General features: G+C 41.1%; 1 protein-coding gene across 1 annotated transcript in view; it reads left to right on the top strand.

Annotated features, from left to right (window-relative positions):
- Window positions 1-13,759, top strand: part of ATP9A (ATPase phospholipid transporting 9A (putative)) — a 68,093-nt gene extending 54,334 nt beyond the window's left edge. Inside the window, exons 22-28 of the mRNA XM_068912290.1 lie at window positions 295-359; window positions 1,108-1,263; window positions 2,652-2,716; window positions 3,663-3,771; window positions 5,082-5,139; window positions 7,118-7,321; window positions 8,472-13,759. Coding sequence (XP_068768391.1) covers window positions 295-359; window positions 1,108-1,263; window positions 2,652-2,716; window positions 3,663-3,771; window positions 5,082-5,139; window positions 7,118-7,321; window positions 8,472-8,608 — 794 coding nt within the window. The 3' untranslated portion in view covers window positions 8,609-13,759. The remainder of the gene's footprint in view (window positions 1-294; window positions 360-1,107; window positions 1,264-2,651; window positions 2,717-3,662; window positions 3,772-5,081; window positions 5,140-7,117; window positions 7,322-8,471) is intronic.
- Window positions 13,760-14,030: the final 271 nt, after the last annotated feature.

Raw genomic sequence — 14,030 nt, 5'->3', positions numbered from 1 at the left:
TTGATCCGGGAAGGTGCCATTGCTGGTATGAGGTGAATTTCAGCGTTGCAGATAAAAGGCAATGCTGAACCCTACAAACCAGATTTAGGTGACCAGGAGCTTTGAAATCTTGTGGCTCTATAAAAAACTGCTTAAAGAATTTAATCTCCTAGTTTCTATTTAAAGTCTTGCATTTTTTAATAGGGTTTAATGTTTCTTCTAGCGTTACAGTCTAGTCCAGGTGCCTTTGGTGGGATTGCAAGTTGCCTGTGCTGCTTAACTGCCAATGTCCTTTATTTGTGCTCTGACCCACAGGTGATGGAGGGAATGACGTCAGCATGATCCAGGAGGCTGACTGTGGTGTTGGAGTTGAAGGAAAGGTGGGGTTATGTCATGGTTAATAACACTTCCTATGGCACTTCAGAAGCAAGTCTGCAGACTACTCCTAAATGAATCTTCAGAAATTCATGCAAGAAGGGAAAATCACCAGACCAGAAGTCTTACCATGAAAAATAATTTGGCTGTAAACTAGGCTACTGTTCATCTGAACTCAAATTCATTATTTGGTCCTTGGAAGTTTCCCTGATTTTGGACCTTTTAATTTTTTCATGATGTGCCAAATTCTGGAGCTGTAATTGCTCTGATAACATACTGCAGGTACAATTTAAGAACTGATTTTATTAGTTTAGAAAGCAAACACTGGGTTAGCAGTCGGGTTCCTGCGTGGAGCTCCTTGGAAGGCAAGGACGGGATTTGGAGGCTGTGGAAAAGACTCTGCTTGCAGTGAGCCAAAACATTCAAATTGAGTGAACTTTTGAGACTGAAAATTTGTGTTTAAAATTGACTTGATATAAAATGAGTATCATGCTAACATGCATGTTGTGAATCATAATCCAGAGGGTTGCTTAGAGTCTGAGGCCAAGGATCAAGTGGGAATTCTCGTCATAGTTCTGCTCTTTGCTGAAGAGCCGTGGTGGCAGGCAGAAGTACTGAGGTCATACTGTCCTCCGCCTAATGCAGCGTAAATTTTGTTGGAAATTCTGTCAGTAGTAGCTATAATGGTATGGTATTTCTTTGTCTCCAGTAATGAAATGATCTCATTGTGCTTTTACTTGCTTTTGTACACAGGAAGGAAAACAAGCATCGCTTGCAGCAGATTTCTCTATCACACAGTTTAAACATCTGGGCCGTTTACTAATGGTGCATGGAAGGAACAGTTACAAAAGGTCGGCAGCTCTCAGCCAGTTTGTAATCCACAGGAGCTTGTGCATCAGTACAATGCAGGTAAATGCGCTGTTTCGTGTGGGCTTTTCCTATGGGGAGATGGAAGAAAATCAAAAAGCAAAGGTTTTACATTTCAAGTTGGATGCGACTATTTCTTCTCCTTGAAATGTTCATAAATTGGAACCTGAGATCTGAAAACACACAAGTTCTTGGTGTTGGACCAACATCAGCAACTTTTTCAAAACTGGGCAAACAATATCCTATCTTAGAAAATACTGCTGTGATGCAGCGTGTTATTGCTGCTGTTCAATGATGTTATGAAATACCTAATCGTGTAGTAGGGCAGCGCTCTTAAGGCCTCTACTAAGTAAGTGCACTTACTTACAGGTGCGTTTTAAGTTAGGCCTTCAAGCAGTGAGACAGAAGTTAAGTAACTATCTGAAGAGGACCTGGCTCAGACCCCGATGAGGTTACTGCAACCTCAATCTGGCATGGGGAGGAGTGTTCCCGGGAGCTGGGCCGGGAAGGTGGTTGAAGCACATACTGACTTTCCCAAGTGCTCCTACAGCAACGTGAAAGCAGTCTGTTCCTCTCCATTTCAAAGGGAACCTGAGAAACAGATGTAGTATTTACAAAATTTCAAGCACTGCTGGTGTACAGAGCCCCGGCGTAACACAAATGCAATTGCCAGTTGGCAGAGGGAATTTAAGGACATTTTAAGAGTTCGTGAGCCAAATTCCATTCTTAGCTGTGTTCCCCTGAGTGAAAGATACAGTTAAGGACAGAGTTTGCTCTTTGGGAGTTGTGTTTCCATGCCATAATGTACTAATGATTATATCCTTTCAAAACACTAAGGTTTTTCAGTAAAATACTTGATGTTTTTGAGAAGACTTGTCCTTCCCTCTCCCCTCTTTAGAATAAAGGTGTTGGAGAGAGATGAGTAGAGACGTAAGGTTTGAACTCAGGGGACAGTCTAGATTGTTCTGTGGTAGAGACACTTCCCAAGAAAAAAAGAAGTAATTTCTGTAACTGACCAGAAATTAACTTTAAATGCATTGGAGTTTGGAGTTTGTATTCGTGGGTGCCAGTTCTTTTTACGTTGTTGAAGGCAGCATCTGAGGGTGAGGTGTAAATAAGTACACACCTGTCCTTCACAGCCTCTGCATGGCTTTGATCAAGCCAGTCGGCTTTGGAGGAAAGCCCTTAAATTCCTTTTCGTGGAATTAGTTTTCCATGTTCAGTTCTCCAGTGTTTGCTATTAAACATAGCTTTCTTCCAAGGTTTGTGCAGGAATTAAGAGCTGATATTACATTCTTCTGTCTTCATTCCAGGAATTTGGAGAGCCCACTGCAAGTAGTTTCCAGTTTGAACAAAGTATATGTTTCAGCTGTAACTTGTATTGCAGTGCATCATGCCTGAAAAGCTTCTTTCTTTCTTTTCTTTCCTAGGCTGTTTTCTCGTCAGTATTTTACTTTGCTTCAGTTCCTCTCTACCAGGGCTTTCTCATCATTGGGTAAGCGCTCACTTCTTTTATTAACAGTGTGGAAAACCTATGCACAATGAATAGATTTTGGTCACTTAACATGCAGGGCATGCCTGCCTCTGCTCCAAGTGTTTCACAACACTGCTTGGGAGGGCGGGTGCAGTCCTCGTCTCCTTCCCGCTCCTCTGCGCTGAGCGAAGGGGCTGAGGCCCTGCAAGCCCTGCTAGCAGCCTTCCCGAGCGGAAAATTTGTCTAATTCAGAATAGCAGAAAGTAACAGCAAGCCGTTCTTCCAAGAAGAGGTCCTTCAGTCCTGGCGTAAAGCAGAGGGACAGTCATATCACAGCGCTGCGGAGCCTGCGAGGAGCCAGCCGGGACCGGGCACCCCCCGAGTGAGACGGCAAGGGCTTCCCCCACCTCTCGCTCCTGGCTGTGCTTGCCCTGGGCCCCTCGCAGGGACCACCTGGGCTCGTCAACAGGAGGAATCAGTTGCAGTGTGAAATACACTGGTATTTCAGTTGCAGTCATGTGGTTTTGTATGCTGTCAAGCACATAATTAATTAAAATTGAATAAAGTTAATTAAATTAAAATTAATTAAAAAAAGAAATGGGCACAGCAAATTCATCCCTGCTGCCTTCTGATGCAAACAGCTCCCCAGCCTGAACCGTGCAGCAGCATTTGGAGTGGGGTAGGTCTGTCCCAGACTCCTTAATAAACTTATAACAGCAGTTGCAGTACCTGAACCAGTCATCCATCTATGAATGTTTCTAATCAAAAGCTAATCACGAAGCAAATACTGCAGGTTTTTCTTACCTGCAAAACTCTGGTGTGTTGCATGTGCAAATTTTTATAATACGCGCATTGTTTAAGATTTGGAGAGTACTATGTGTGTTTTTTTTTTTCCCCCTGAGGGCTAGCATTTCTATTTGTTCATCTAATCCTTAGATAATTTTGTGGTTTTCCACCTTTTTCCCAGGTACTCCACAATTTACACCATGTTTCCAGTGTTTTCTCTAGTCCTGGACAAGGATGTTAAGTCTGAAGTTGCAATGTTGTACCCAGAACTCTACAAAGATCTTCTAAAGGTTTGGAAGACTTGCTTCTCTGTTTTGGTTTAAGATATCTGTCTTGATTTGGGACTTCCTCTAGAAAAGGAGTCAAATATATTATCTGTAGATACGGAACTTTATCGGACATTTTCAAGCAAAATTCTTTTAAAGGCAAACTTGAGTTAACAGATATAACTCGATTTCCTTGCAGTTTGTCGTTGAATACTGCATGAAATACAATTTATTAGAAACGGCTGGGAAATAGAAGTTCCATTCTGTGGGTTATTCTAAGGATTTAATATTACCAACTTGTTCCAAAATAAAGGGAGAGGAGAAATTGTCAGGCGTTTGGCACTATCCTAAAGCCAGAAAAGGGGAGGGGGAGGAGAAGATATCTACTCATTTGATGAGGAGAAGGAGGTTATCACATAGTTTCTGGAATCGAAATTTGCTTTAAGGGTAATCTAAAGGGATCTAAAGACTTGTTTGTGTATCCTTTTTGTCGCATTACCGTGAAAGGCAGCGATCTTTTTCTTAAAGCAAAGAAAAAATGTATTTAATATTTACCATAGAAATATCAGGAAGGTAAATTTTGTCCGTAGTGCGTTTTGGTTTTCTGTTTTCCGTGTTGTTTTCTCCTCGCCCCTGTTCTCCCTGGAAAATTTTTTGAGTAACTGGAGTATGTGGACTGGGAACATCTTCCTTAATTGAAGGAAAGGGTGGGCTGAGGCTTCAACAGATCCTTTCCCTCAAGGATTTCTGTTAAACAGATACTTTCAGAAGCAAAGCCTATTTTTCCAATAGCCTGAATAAGTCTCCATCTGGTTTCACTTGCATGTTGTCTCTGATGTCATAAACCACTAATTCTCTAACTATCCTTAGGCTTGGTCAAAGCATAGTTTTTTTTTGTACTGGTATAGCTGTGTTGGCTGGAGATGCTCCTTTTTAAAACCTGTCTGCCTTCAGTATGATGTGATTTGTCTGTGTGTTTGTGTATAGAAATACAATATTAATGTGCACGTATGTATGCGTATACACATATGTATGCACGTATTTCACAGTACATTGATTAGACTCGTGAGACATCTTTACATTGAATTAACTGTGTGTGCAGTAAGGAAGAGGTTGTACTGAACTGTGCAGTCAGTGGAGTTCTGGAGTCTCAGGCCTCCTTCATGCAGCATGAAAAATGAGGATAAAGAGACAATGCTTCAGGGCTGCTTGTTTGCTTTTGCGTTTTTTCCAAGTCACCTTCAGACTCTCTCTCATTAATGCTGGATTGGTATGTAAGTGAATGATCATAAAAGAAAAACCCAACAGAGCTTTGTGTTTTTTTCTTTCCCTAGGGGCGACCGTTATCATACAAAACGTTTTTGATATGGGTCTTGATAAGCATCTATCAAGGTAAGAAATTAACTTCTGTTTGTGCCTTTACAAGTATTAACAGGTACAGAATATCTAACTTCTTGTATCACAGGAAGTTAAGTCAGTCATGAAGTTAGGCACGCATCCTTAGGCTAGTGAATATGTATATTTTTTATCTCAGGAAATGTTGGCAGCATTACTAAGGCAAGAAATGATCAAAAACAAAATGTTGTCAGTAACTGGTCAACACTGTCGCAGGCAACAATGTTCAAGTTCAAAGCATTATGCTTCTTCCTATTGGGACCATCCAATAGGATGTCCTTTGTAATTCTGGACAAGTTCCTTTCAGAGTTTCAATTGCTCTGTCTGTAACATAGAGCTTGTGACTCGTCATTTCTTTTGAAAATGTTTTCAAATCTATGAATGATGCAAGTTGCTAACATCAGTATGCAAAATACAGAAATCATAGATTTACATTCCTTTCTGTGTGTTATCTAAACCTGTCTATTAGCTATGACAATTATTCTGGTTACGTCGTAGCCGTCTCTAGTGAAGGACTGGAATGGAGCTCAAATTCTTGATCATATCCCTTGCACTCTAATTAGGCTGCTGAAACAGTTAACCAAATTCCTAAATTACAATGCATCCACTTTCCAAAAGTGGAAGTAGTAATTGGGATGTATGTCTAAGAAGGCCTTTTCTTTCGGTTCATCCCTTTTTTTTTTTTTTTTTTTTTTTTTTAAATCAAGTAATCTCAGACATAAATACTTTCTATTACTGATAATCGGGGAATCATGGAAAACACAAACATAACGCTGTACTATAAAGTTAAAATATAGCAATACGATCCTGTGACAGAATTTGTTGTTTTCCAAAACTCCTTTATCAACAAGAGTTGGAAGAAATGTGCCAGAATAAGCAGCTAATTCTTACTGATTTGGATGATGTTACCATCCTTAACAAGGGAGTGAGGCCAAGAATATAAAAACTCTCTTAGCGTTATCCTCTGAAGTCTAATGCAGTAGAATGCTGTGACAGGGACAGTGGTCTTCTGTTGCTATATAAATATGATGGCAAAGCCAAGGCATTTATAGAAAATTCACAAGTGGTGGAAATCTAAAGCCGAAGGATGATGCATTGAGGGAAAGATTTCTTTTTGAGCTAAGACCACTATCTGGTTACAATATTTGGTTAAAGTGACTTCACTTCTGATGTGTTAAATAACTAGAAAACAGCAGACCAAACAATTGGACTAGTTGCTAGCAGAGATGAGCCTAACCGAAAACTGGAGCAGCCCGAAAGTTTGGAAAGTTCACAGCTGGATTTGAACTTTATGGCTCAAGCTCTAGTCGCTTGCAGGTTTTCCCTTCCGAAACTAGCCTAGTGTGATGGATGTTGGTGTAGATTACTCATGCTGCTAGCATGAGTTATTTGTGCAGGTGGCTGTCCGGGGCGTTGTGAGCCTTCGCTGGCTAGCCAGAATAGGAGCATGAAACAATGCATCATAAATGACGCTTTAATATGTGCTTCTTGTAGGGGGAAATGTAAAGGGGAGAGAATTTGGTCAAAGTAGTGCAAAGAGAGGTCAGGTTGTATTCACTAAGCTTTTCAACACCTTACTTCCATCTGGGCACTGAGGCAATGCAGTAGATTTTAGAAGTATTTAATATCTTTTAGCCTCTGAGTAGTGTCCAGCCACTTTTCTGGGAGGATAGAGTTTCATGATGTTAGAAGTCTCCAATTGCCAAAAATGGTGTGCATTAATTTCCTATCTCCGTGTGTCTATAAATATGATAGACTGTTATAAAATCTGGGCACCTCTACAGTAACTTTTCCCTGTCTTGTCATCAGTTCTGTCTCCTAAATAGTAACTGATTCATTGTCATTAAATCCAACAGGTTTCATGAGAAACAGTTTCAGGACACGAGTATGTTTCAGCCTTTCCAGGATTAGCCGTGGGTTTTAGGGCTTAGACTGATATTTGAATAAAATATCGAAACATTCCGTTCTCTGACAGGTAGCATCATTATGTATGGAGCACTTCTCCTCTTTGAATCAGAATTTGTCCACATCGTCGCCATTTCCTTCACATCCTTGATTCTCACCGAGTTGCTGATGGTGGCGTTGACAATCCAGACGTGGCATTGGCTCATGATAGTGGCTGAACTCCTTAGTCTCTCTTGCTACATAGCTTCTCTGGTCTTCTTACATGAGTTTATTGGTAAGGTGAAATGTTTTGTCTTTTCTCCAAACAGTTGTTTTGTAACCTGGATAGAAATAGGACTGTAAGGACATGAATTGAGCTTAAAGGCTGTTGATGAGGGCAGCATAGTTATAATTACAGTGGTTCTCACTGGAATAAAGTCTCTTTGATTTGGAGGCACTTGAAAGATGATTCCTCCTCATAGCCAGACACTAGAGGAGATGAAGGCGGTCAGTAAATTGTGTGGTGCCCAGTGAATCTCACCCTTACTTTCAGAGCTCCACCGCATATAAAAAATCGTATACAACAATGGTCTTTGTTTCCCTGTGGGAGCTGAACTTAAAAATGTAAGTCTCTATCGTTGGTTTGAAACATTTCATCTTTTAACTTGGTGAAGTAGCTGCCTCGTAAAACTTCCTAGTTTTGTTTGCTTCACTGGCACCCTTTTCTTGCTGTGAGTTTTATCTTTTGGGTTTTTTTTTTCTTTTGCCTGAAACAGAGCTAATACTTTTCATCTTCCTGGCTAAAGGAAATAGGCTGAGGAATTCCAGGTTCCCCGATAGCCATCTAGTCGCACGTATCAGATCCCTAGAGGTTGTTTCAGTGTTCGGTCAGGAACCACAAGATGTCACTGCTTGCTCCATAAAGCTCTGCAAACTCTGAGGGTAGTGAGGATAACTTCCCAGTGTGATAGATCTGTATGTCTTGCATATGGATATACTGGCTCCATTTTGAACGATCCTTCAGCTATTTTTGCAGTGCTTCCAAGATGCAATAACCGAATGATTCGCTGCAATACCAGCCAAGCAGAAGACAGGAACTCCTGGAGTGAGCGAACAAGTAGTGCATTTAAAGAAAGCTCAGTCCTGCTAGAAGATGGAAGCCCTGTTTCATATGGGGCTTACGACGGGTACTTGCCCGTGATGAATTCTATGCCTTGCTGGAATTCCATGAGAAACCTGCTCTGTGTGTTTTGTGAAAGAGAAGGGAAGAAGAGTAAGGAAGCAAACTGTATGGGTTTTGAGCTGTTGTGCATGTGGAGAAGGTGAGGCTGCTAGTGTAGTTAGATATTATTCCTTCTCTGTGCCTCCTCCCAAAATGTACTTCCCATCTTCACTGATTCTGTGCTTCCCCCCTACCCCCCCCCCCTTTTTTTTTTTTTAAACAGATGTTTACTTCATTGCAACCCTGTCGTTCTTGTGGAAGGTCACCGTCATCACCCTGGTGAGCTGCCTCCCCCTCTACGTCCTGAAGTACCTGAGGCGAAGGTTTTCTCCCCCGAGCTATTCAAAGCTCACGTCATAGGGCTGCTCTCCTGGCCCACCAGAGACAAATATTGCACATGGCTGAGAGACAAAAATCGTGTAGTTGTTACTATACCGAATACATGTGGTATTTGTGTAAGGATCACATGGTGATCTCTGCTACATGCTGCTTTATTGAGAAAGACTTAACAACTGCCGTGACCAGAAACCTAACGATAAATGTGAGTTTTTGGAGGGTGAAGGCTCTTGTTAGTTCATCCAATTTTTGTCACTTTTGTTCAACTGACTTGGGGCAGAATGCATGCAACTGCAATGATGATTGCTTTCTCATGTGTGAGGCAGAGTATCTGAAAGCTGCTAACTGACCTTGGAATTTATATGTGATGAAAATTTTAAGTTACTTTTTAAGTATCTGTGATGTTCTTTACATGTTGTTACGTTGTTTTATATTATTTATCTTTTTGATTCAAGTAGGTACATTCTTTCTCCATCTTGGAAAACCCTTACTGTAGGTGAGGCACTGTACTGCTAACAGCCAATCCCTGATTTGTGCCATGCCTTTCTCATAACGGAGCTCCAGCGTGCTGGATCTACACATGTTTCAGAATCTAAGCCTGTCCGAGATTTTCCTTCCGTTGAATTGTGGTTAACCTAGTGTTTTTGGCGCTATCCAGCCATTGATAAATATAGAGAAATTTAGAGATAAATACAGAGAAATATATCCCAAAGTAAAGAAAATTCCATTTTGTTTAGCTTTTGTGCTTCCTGTTAAAGGGAACTGGTGACATAATAGCTTAACTCTGTATTTATTTGTATAGGAGAAAATTATCTAAATTAAAAAACCCTGTTGGAAAGAAATTTGCAGCTGATCAGCCTTAAAATGTGTTGACAACGTGAGAAGCGACTCGTACGGCTCCGCAGACAATGCGGCAGACATGTCTTGAATCCTTGGAGACTGAAAGGAAAGGTCATGGAGCTGCTGCTCCTCACAGCTACACAAAATCTGTTTCCTGTTAGGATGAAATAGTGAAGATGAGCCACAAATAAGCTGAGGCACTCTAAGTGGATGTTGTTCGTGACACAGTCTTTGCAGAGAGGCAGTTTTTGAGAACTTGTTTGCTCTAAAAACTAAACCTGAATTGGAGAGGCAGGCACGGAGGCTGTACCATGGGCACTAGACTAGTATGCAGAGCAAATTAGGTTTTTCATTTTTTTTAACCTTTAAAAATCTCAGTGAGTTTTGTTTTTATCATAAGCATTGGTCCACGTTATAAAACAGACTGCTCAAGCGAACGACAGTCAGTTAAAGGAACCTTGAAGGGTTGAACGTGGCTGAGCTTTCAGTGACTGCCAGTCTCATCTAGTGACTGTTTAGTCTGTGATGAATTAGTTGCTTGCTGTCTCGTTCCCACATCATAAAACCCACCATTGTAGCTGGCATTGCTTGGTGCCCTGGTTGGTAGGCTGTGTGGAGGCCAGAAGCGGTGGATCCCAGCAGCCTGAACTCCCTTCTCCTCTCTAAAGACCAGATCAGGGAAGTCGTGCTGGTACGAGGAGCAGAAGCTCCTTTGGCTTCCCTGTGCCGTGCTGGACCTCCTTTAATGGAGCGCCAGCTTCTGCTGCCATTGCACAGGTGTCCCACTGTCGCAAGCAGCACAATGCTGCATAAAAAGCTCTACTGAGAAAATCGGAGTGGAAAATGGGTGTCTGGTTTTAAAATGAGAGATGCAGTCTCTATTGAGCCGTAGTGGTGCATCTTGAATTTTCAGATCTGAGAAGCCATGTTTATGGGGCTGATGCATGCTAAGTACCGTGAGCAAGGTTTTGCACAACCTGGCCTGCCTTCCTTGCTCTGAATTACTGTGAGTAAATATCAAAGATGAGGTGAAGCAAGTTCCGAAAGATTTGGAGAAAAACTGGACGTGCACGCGGCTCAGGGGGAGAGGAGGGTGCAACTAAGTAAGACCCTGTTATTTTGTGTGAGGCAACCCTAAGGAGGCTAGACGGCTTCCCTAAAGAAACCTAGAGAGTAAATAGCAGCAGTGCCTGGGATGGCGCTCCAGTGGGGCGGACCGAAGGGTGCTGCGTCCTTCCGCTGCCGCCTTTCTTCTCTGGAGCAAACCCACTCTTCGTGATGTAGATGCGATGTTCTCCTTCAGCCTTTTTCTCTTAATAGCCTCTTTGGTAGCAACCCTATTTCTCTGCCATCCAAAAAGGCCTCTCAGACTGTGGATATCCTGTTGGATTTATTTATTTGTAGGAAACACACTGAACTGGGAAGACTGCAAAATAGGCAGCTTCTCCCATTCTCCTTGGGCACTGGCTTTTCAGTGGCGCTCCTGCAGGTCTAGAGAAAAAGCAAAAAACACGCACAGTTTCTTCCTACCACATTGATTTTGTGTCCTTTTACTTCTCTCCCGTTTGCTTTTCTGCTTTTCCAGGGGAGGGAGTCAATCGAATCAATACAGGCGATAGGTACTACTGTGTCCCCTTTGGGAGTGCAATGTGTGTTTTAGAAGGCAAAAACACAAAAAACACAAGAAATAGTCCCTCCCCTCAAAAAGTTAGTTCCAACGGTGTCCTCTGTGTGTGCTTAATTTAGAAAGTTTTGTTTCAAAATCCTTGAGGAATAAGAACGGTAAACACTTTAATCTAAAACAATGGCTTTTCTTTTGTGCTCCCTTCTGATTAGGCTCTTTTTTGGGGTCCTAATACTTAGCACCCACCTTTATAAACAACCTAGTGACTAAAGACATTTAGCTAATTCTTGGTATTCATCTTTTCAGTAATGGTTTTAAATTTTACCTTTATTTCCTTCTCTTCTAAATTTTTCCAGAACAAAAATTCAGCCCTTTTACTTGTATATTCAAATTGGGAGAGGCCCTGAAAGTCCCATATTTTTAAGTGATTTGTCTGACAGAAGAAAAGCCGTGCCTGAAGAGCCCTATTGTGGAAGAATTGGGCTATCAGCCTTTTGTGAATTTTGCCGCTTTGCCAAAAAGGTTCTTAATGTCGTCTTTGTCGTGACTTGCTACAGCTCCTGGATGGTGTCAGCCTTGCAGATGCTCTGGATTCCCCAATCAATATTTGATTTAAGTAGATTTAGATATGACAGTCAGGAAATTTTCTTTTTTTTTTTTTTTTTTGGCAACTTTTGTGACTGACAAGTCAAGTCTCTCTTATTCTTTGGAAAATACATGACAGCGTACATCTTTGTAAAAACCCTGTCCTTATCTGTTGTGTATTAGTAGTTAAACGTCCTGCGACAATAACAGTGCCATGCTACTGTATGTAAATATTTGAGAAGTATATATGGTAGAATTCACTGTTTCCTGAAGTCAATACAGTTTACACTGAGTGGACCATATTTGCAAAATACTAGTTTATACCAAGAAAGGGAGTGAATTGTGATTTCAGTAATATTTATTGAATCATAACTTTAATAAGGAACTTGTATTTAGTGCGTTGCTAGTAATTTGTAGCTGTGTTTTGGGTGGGGGTTATGTTCCTTTGCGGCTAGTTTTTTGCACGAGGTTGTAAATCCAGGAAGCAATTTCTCTCTAGGTACACGTTGCGTTTTTTTAAAGCAATCGGAAAATTAAAACTGCTGTCTAACAAACAGCCGCAGCAAGGAATGATTGTTGCATTTTCCATGCTTAGCACGTTGTAAACTATTTCCCTTAAGTTATTTAAAAATTTTTTTTGGAAAAGAAAGTTTAATGCATGTGTTCATACTGCATAGTTGAATAAATGTATCTTTGCTGGAAATTAATTTCATCTTTTTCCTCTAGTATGCTCATAACTTGTACAGAGTGAAGCAGTTTTCCTCCTCTGTGTAGTATTTTTTTTGGTCATAGAATTTATTTTGTGTTCTTATTCCTTTGTTTTAATGTTCTGTGTACTGTAGCAGTTCATATAACTTGTGTGCTTTGCAACTGCTGCAGACGATGCCGTGGGACAGCAGCATACGTCACCCCGTGGGCTCTTGCTCCCGCGGCTGCTTCTGGAAGGTGTCCAGCCAGTGCTTTGTTTCTTCTGTGGGTGGTTAACGTGTAGTTTTGTGACAAACCCTGTTCTGTCCTTCATCACTGCAGTAATTCAGGGTGTGCTGTCACCCTCATTTTATTTTATTTTATTTTATTTTATTTTTTAACTCTTGTATGCGTTTCCTCCCCTCTGTATCATACACCTTACCTGGAAATGCCACCGAGCTTGTCCTGTTTGTTGTGGTTTTGCTCAGTTCATAGTCAAATTGCAACGTGACACTCTTAATTCGACAGCAACAGCCTAAATTTGTGCAGTGTCCTATCGCAGTGGGGTTGGTGAGTGATGAGTGACATCCCTAATGTGCCCTCAGTCGAGAAATATGTGCTGAGAGCTTCAGCTGTGGCTGGACCAAACTGAGCAGCACCAAACCTATTGTTTTCCTGTGGTCTGCTGAACTATCACAATTAAAAGCAATGATGAGCTCTCTTACCCTCTGCAACTCCTGAGGGAAATTTTGCTATAGTTGGGCAGGGATCGAGTTACATGTATGAATCCCTAAAGCCTGTGTTTTGTTTTTCTTCTCTGAAAAGAGCTGCTCCATCATCAGATGTATAAATCTTTAGTTTGCACATACAGTGCTCTCAACCACATAGGCGCACTGCTAATTGCATGCAGCTCACCATCATGAGTCCTTTGCACAGAGCTGTCCAGGTGGGAGCAGACTCATCTCCGCAGTTGCATGGCCAAGGCCTGATCCATTTCCCACTGGAGTTTTCAGGATGAGATGAATGGGCTATTTTATTTACTTATTTAAGTATTGCATAGTTAATAGTCTTTGATTTGCATGAAATCCTGGGTTCTACAGCTTTGCCGATATGGTCCACTATTACTGCCTACTACAACTTGTGTACTTATATGCCTTTCAAAATATTTATAATTGTCAAAGTTGTTTAAAAATGTTAATTTAATTTAATTTTTAATTGGGGAAATGGATTCTGGTGTCAAAATGATATTTACTGTGATGCCGATGTTTTGTACCTGTCATCTAGTTAAACAACATGTAAATACTCTTGATTCAAGAGAAATATGAATGCCAATTATTTATTGTTCTGTGGAGCTATATGTTGCAGATGTGTAAGAACGTAAAAGGGAATGTTGTAAAACAAGGTGGAAAAAATAAATTTTATGCAACCTCTTTATTTCACCCATATATACCACGTATGATGCACCTGAGTTTGTCCTGGTGCAGTCAGTCCCAGATGTGCTTTGGCAGAATTGAAGTATATAGGTTAAGTTGCGTTGTGGCCCTTTCGCTTGGCTGAATGGGAAACACACATCTGAGCAGTGGTCCCGTACTTTCTACTGACCGGCGCAGACCTGCGACATTATGCTTTGTTAGAATGTCTCTGTTAAAAGCAGTTTTCTAGCTGTCTTAACTCAGTAAAAAAAAAAAAATATATATATATATATACACA

Source organism: Struthio camelus, chromosome 18, assembly GCF_040807025.1.
Source record: "Struthio camelus isolate bStrCam1 chromosome 18, bStrCam1.hap1, whole genome shotgun sequence".
NCBI classification, from domain to species: Eukaryota; Metazoa; Chordata; class Aves; order Struthioniformes; family Struthionidae; genus Struthio; species Struthio camelus.
Note: the sequence above shows the minus strand (reverse complement) of the source record. Positions and strands in the feature narration are given on the sequence as shown.